The sequence below is a fragment of the Hibiscus syriacus genome, unplaced genomic scaffold (assembly GCF_006381635.1).
Source record: "Hibiscus syriacus cultivar Baekdansim isolate YM2019G1 unplaced genomic scaffold, ASM638163v2 tig00110201_pilon, whole genome shotgun sequence".
NCBI classification, from domain to species: Eukaryota; Viridiplantae; Streptophyta; class Magnoliopsida; order Malvales; family Malvaceae; genus Hibiscus; species Hibiscus syriacus.
Window position 1 is genome coordinate 1,529,482 of NW_024062624.1, and position 5,167 is coordinate 1,534,648.

At 35.8% G+C, this 5,167-nt stretch overlaps 1 protein-coding gene across 1 annotated transcript; it reads right to left on the bottom strand.

The window, feature by feature from the left end:
* Positions 1–2,474: 2,474 nt before the first annotated feature.
* Positions 2,475–3,898, bottom strand: LOC120218795 (heat stress transcription factor A-9-like). The gene is made up of 2 exons (XM_039215688.1): positions 3,362–3,898; positions 2,475–3,274 (listed from the first exon to the last, which is right to left on the bottom strand). The coding sequence occupies exons 1-2, from the start codon at positions 3,881–3,883 to the stop codon at positions 2,498–2,500; spliced, it is 1,299 nt and encodes a 432-aa protein (XP_039071619.1). The 5' UTR covers positions 3,884–3,898; the 3' UTR covers positions 2,475–2,497.
* Between the last annotated feature and the right edge of the window lie 1,269 nt (positions 3,899–5,167).

Here is a 5,167-nt window from a genome sequence, read left to right on the forward strand (position 1 = left end):
TTTACAAAGTGTATTACCTCAAAGACCTCGTTAAAAAATCTCCCTAAATCTAAATTGAGAAAAAAGAATGTGCCTTGAGATAGTGTGGAACAAAGAAACAATACATAGCTAGTATAAAAATCGTACTAGCCAAACGATATTCGAACGCCTAGCCATACACTGGAACCCAAGAGCAAAAACAAAGCAGTAGTTGCATACATCCATAGTTCACTAAGCTTTTCTAAGCTTCAGCCACTAGCTAAGGAAAGGAAAGCAAACATCGAACCTAAACTAACAGGACAGAACCGTTTAAAAACCCCATACCGCACAGTACTATAATAATCTGCACTAGAAATACAGCAAAATAATCAAGGCATCGGCTCTAATTATGCTACCAGTGACCAATAATGATGGATTCAGGACTTCGAACGAAATCTTGAACAACAGGGATTAGTAACGGCCATTGAAAATGCGCCCATACACCAATCTGCAGCAAAACATCATCGAAAATTTGATCCACCGAAAAAGTGCAGCCATTGAACCTTGAATTATTTCTAGACAACCATATTTTTCAGATTATACCGAAAAATCCCACTTGTCAAATATGTCTAACCTTTTTCCTAATTTTTTGATTAAACCATACCTGTAACAATCCTTTAACATTCAACGGTAGCACTAAGTTTACCTTCCACAAGCAACACCATCTTTGCCACACTTGCCTAACCACCTCGCAATGACACAAAACATGATTAACTGTTTCTTTTTTCCATATTGTAGAAAATACAAAGAGATTGATCAATACAAGGGACTCCTCTTTTTTCCAGCTCTGTAGTAATCAGAATCCGTTTATGAACAGCTTTCCAAACAAACGCCGATATTTTAGGCGGGATAAATTTACACCACACCAATTTCCAAATTGAATCTTCCACCTTTTAACTTTTTAAATCACGATATTATGGAATACAAAATAAGAACAAATTATTAAAAGATATTGTTAAATCATAAATTAAAGTTGAGCGACGTCTAAAAATTATTTACGAATGTAAATTACGTATCCAAATTAAATATAAGAATTCAAAACAAAAAATATCAATATAATAATAAATAAATTTCATATTAATCGATTGTGACAATATCAAATTTAAATGATTATATAGTAAAAATGGAAAATTATAAAATATTTGAAAATGGAGAATTTCTGAATACAATGACGTTGAGTAACTGTAAAATAGCCGCCTCCATGAAGTATTAGCTGATAAACTAAAGCGGCTTTTAACATTGAGTACTTGCCACTTCTCAACCTGTTCCTTTCCAAAAATATCATTTAATTCACGAGGGAATTACAAATCAAAAGACGAAATTCTAGAAAATCCACATTCCCACCCTCCTAGGTCCTAGCATCTATTTTAGAATTTGGTTCTACTTGAATTTTATTTTGGTAATTACTTTAAAATAAATCGTGTGTCATTCCAAAAAGGAAGAAAATTAAAATTTTATTATTCTTACGATCTTAATAATTAAATTCATCGTTTTACTTTAAATTTCGCGCACACTTTTCAATATTGTATGTTTTCAACATTATTTTTAGGTTAATTTCTTCGTCATAATCTGAAATTTGACGTTTTGTCAAATTATTTTGCTTTACTCGTTTGGGAATTATTGTCATTATTTGACTCCTCGTAATTGAAAACCAACCCATAACTCAAAAGTAACAAAGAAAAAAGAAAATTCAAAAGAGAACAACTCAAGCCATGGTTTCCACCTACTTGAATTTGTTCATTATTAAATTAAGTTGGGTGGCTATTTGCTTATTTCGTGCATGTGTATAGCAAATCCTTTACACCAAAACCCCAAAGGAATAAACATCTGTTTCGAGGGCATGTTGGACCAACAAATAATGGGCATAATAGCCCCACAGTTTCCACTTCCGTCTCTAAAGCTCAAAGCCCGCCATTCATATTGAAAGGGATTATACTTTTCAACAATATTTTTTAAAATTATTTCAATAATTTAAATAACTTAAATAATTCAATTCAAATAATTTTTTTAAACAAAGTAAATAATAGGGGTGGCTGAAATCATAGGTCCAGTTGGGGTTCGTGATTTTTGGTGGGGTCTTAAATAATTTTTGGATTTGCTTGTTTGGGCAACAAATTAAGTGGAACCACTTTAGTAGTGACATCCGAAAAGAGGACAAACCTGACCTAAAATGGCTAATAATCGCCATTGTCTAACACGTGCCATTACTTTTAGATGACATGATTTGCAACTTTGAACCTTCTAGCCAAGAATCATCATCAACTCACGATGAAAGCTTTGCAATCTTGTCACTAAATTATGTATAACCCAAACTAGTAAAAAATGAGTGTAGAAGTTAAAAAAGAGTAGATTGTTTTGTATTTACCGTGTGCAGTATAGAAAATTTTACAACCGAAAAGAAGACAACAGCAGTGAAAGAAAGAAAAAGGGCAATACAGAAAGTTACTATGTAATTTAAGTTAAGGAGTCCAGGTCTGAGTCAGACACAGCCAGTTTGCTCCACCAACTCACTTGCAAAACCACCCCGGCTACATTGCTTCCAGCTGATTAAATCCTCCAGCTCAAGATAAATCTTGGAATCATTCACTGACGAAAGATCTTCGTTTGTTACATTCTCAACGCCTGAGCTTTCCCCTAGTAGGTTTTCCGACATAATATCATAAACATTGCACAATTCTGCTGCACTGCTCTTTTGATCTTGAAGGGAACAATACAATCCATCATCCTCATCCTTGTTCTCCGTATGATCTGCCGGCAAAAGCTTTGACAACTCATCAGGTTCCATATCCACAGACAACCTCTTTGTGATTGGTGTCTCCAACAATTTTCTCTTCTTGCTCACGTTAAACTCAGCTTCATCAATCAGTTCTTTCTTTTGCTGCTTCCTTTTCTGAGTCAATCGTTGAAGAAAATTGGGATGTTTAGCTATTTTAGCAAAGAAATTGCACATTTGTTGCTGCCTACACTCGGCGAAACGAATTCGCTCGTGAACAGTACTCAGCTGATGATTTGATTCTTCTTGTTGTTGCCTCAGTTTCAAAAGTTCCAATTGCAGTACGCTCCTATCTTTCTTCAATATCTCCACCTCAGCTTCCAACCCAATATTACTTGTTGAATTGTTAACACAAAAAACTCCTCCTTGTTGCCTGTTATTATATCTGCTTCTCCTCTTAATGTTTTTCAGCAAATGCTTCTTTCCTCCTTGAAACCCTTCATTTGCAAATTCCCATCTATCTGAATCAATCTTTCTAAACCCCTAAAACAACCCAGAAAAACAAACACTAAATATTAGGGGAAAATGACAGAAATTTTGATAGAAAAAAACGAAATTATCAATGCTTACATAAGTGTTTAGTTGGCGGATGAAGCTGGAAAAGTTCTTGTGCTTGAAGTATTTGGGAAGGAGATCTTCGGAGAACTTATGAGAATCCCAAACAATGAAGCTGTTGCAGTTAAAGCTCCAGGAAACAATCGGGTCGGTTTCTGGATCCTCAACCATCTCATATGTTTTTCTCAGAAACGGTGGAGGACCCGACTCGTTTAATCCTTTCATTGGTTTTGGCAAATGGTCAGATGAACTGAAAGAAGGCGACCCGTTATTACAGACTACGTTGTCAAGACCCCATCCGTTCATCATATCATAAATGACTTCCGTTTCTTCATCCTCTTCTTCCTCTTTAACCGATTTCAACAAAGCTTCGTGATAATCTTCGCCGTTCGATTCAACTACCGGCTCTTCCTTGACTACTACGATACCTGACTCATTTTGATCCTCGTACTCTGGTTCGTCACCCATTTTCTTCGAAAACGCTGTCGTGTAACTCAAACTAAACCCTTCTCCGCCTCCATTGTCGGGCACCACCATGTTCACTCTTTTTTCTCTCCCGGAAGACTTTAGCTTTGGTTTTCTAAGAAGAGGACGGCAGCGAAAATGAGGAAATTGATAGGAGAAAAATATGACAGTGTTATCAGCTGTCTTAACTTTAAACTGCAAAGCACAAAGATATATTGCCACGTAGCGTTTGCTTTTCTTCCTTTTTTGCCATTTGCAGATATCCTTTCATTGTCTTCACCTAATCTAAACCCCTAGGTTTTGTTTTATTTTCAATATTCCCTCATCACCCCTTCCATAAGATCACGCCACGTGGATGACTAATGAAGGCAAACAAATGCTCTACTCATTCTTTCCTGAATCACAAATGGTGAGCTCCTTCATTTTCTTTAGTGATGAAAACCATTCACCTTGCGATGGCTTCTCGTAGCCGTTAGATCGATACGCTTATTCGGTCGCATTCTGTCCTTCATCTGCATGGTCGCCACGTGCCATCGCAAGGTAAAAAGGGACCGATCGTATAATTGATATCGGCAAATGTGAAGATAAATTCAATGATTATGTGGACGCCATGTCATCAAGTAATGTGGTTGAAGAGGCAAAAACAAACCCTAGTTAAAGCACATGACATTCGGATTTTCAGCATACTGGTAACCGTACAGGTGGCACCGATGACCGATTGTCAGATTAGATAGCAGTGGTCATTGGTTGGGCCCTCTTTAGCATAATAAACTGAGAACATCGTGGCTTAATCTTCTCCTCTTATTTACTTTCAACATATTTTTGTTGAATTTTAGAGTTTATTTATGTAATTATGTTATAGATTGATAAGAGTAACTAAAACGAAAAACGAGTGGCAGATGGATAATCAGACCGACTAGGCAATCTACACTCCCACCTTTCCTGTGTTTGAGTTGCCTTGGAAGCAATTTTTACCGCAATGACAACATGATTAGGATGCCAATATGTGGGACGGGACCATTTTTAAGCTTCCGATCATAAATTCATAATTGAAGTTCCAAAATTAAAATTTTAATTTGATATATTTTGATAAAGGTACCAAGTAAAGAAAGGTTTTACCTAAACTTTTGATTTAAATTTTTTTTTTCAAAAAAATAAAATAAAATCATTTTAAACAAAATCGCAGAGTTTGTCATTCCTAATTAATTACCGAGGTACAAACAAACAGAAGGCATAAACATCTCTCAATTCTTCGGTAGCTGTCCCCGTATTCATCTAATACACATTTGAATATACACAAATTAATATGCTTTAAAAAGCACTGTTGTCGAGAACAGTCGCTGTTGGTTGCACATA

What these genes read in the sequence shown, in the direction of transcription:
- LOC120218795 (XM_039215688.1), bottom strand. Translation starts at nt 3,883, where the DNA reads ATGGTGGTGCCCGACAATGGAGGCGGAGAAGGGTTTAGTTTGAGTTAC. An exon ending in TCCGCCAACTAAACACTTAT is followed by an intron (nt 3,275 to 3,361) that starts GTAAGCATTGAT and finishes GGGTTGTTTTAG; the next exon opens with GGGTTTAGAAAGATTGATTC.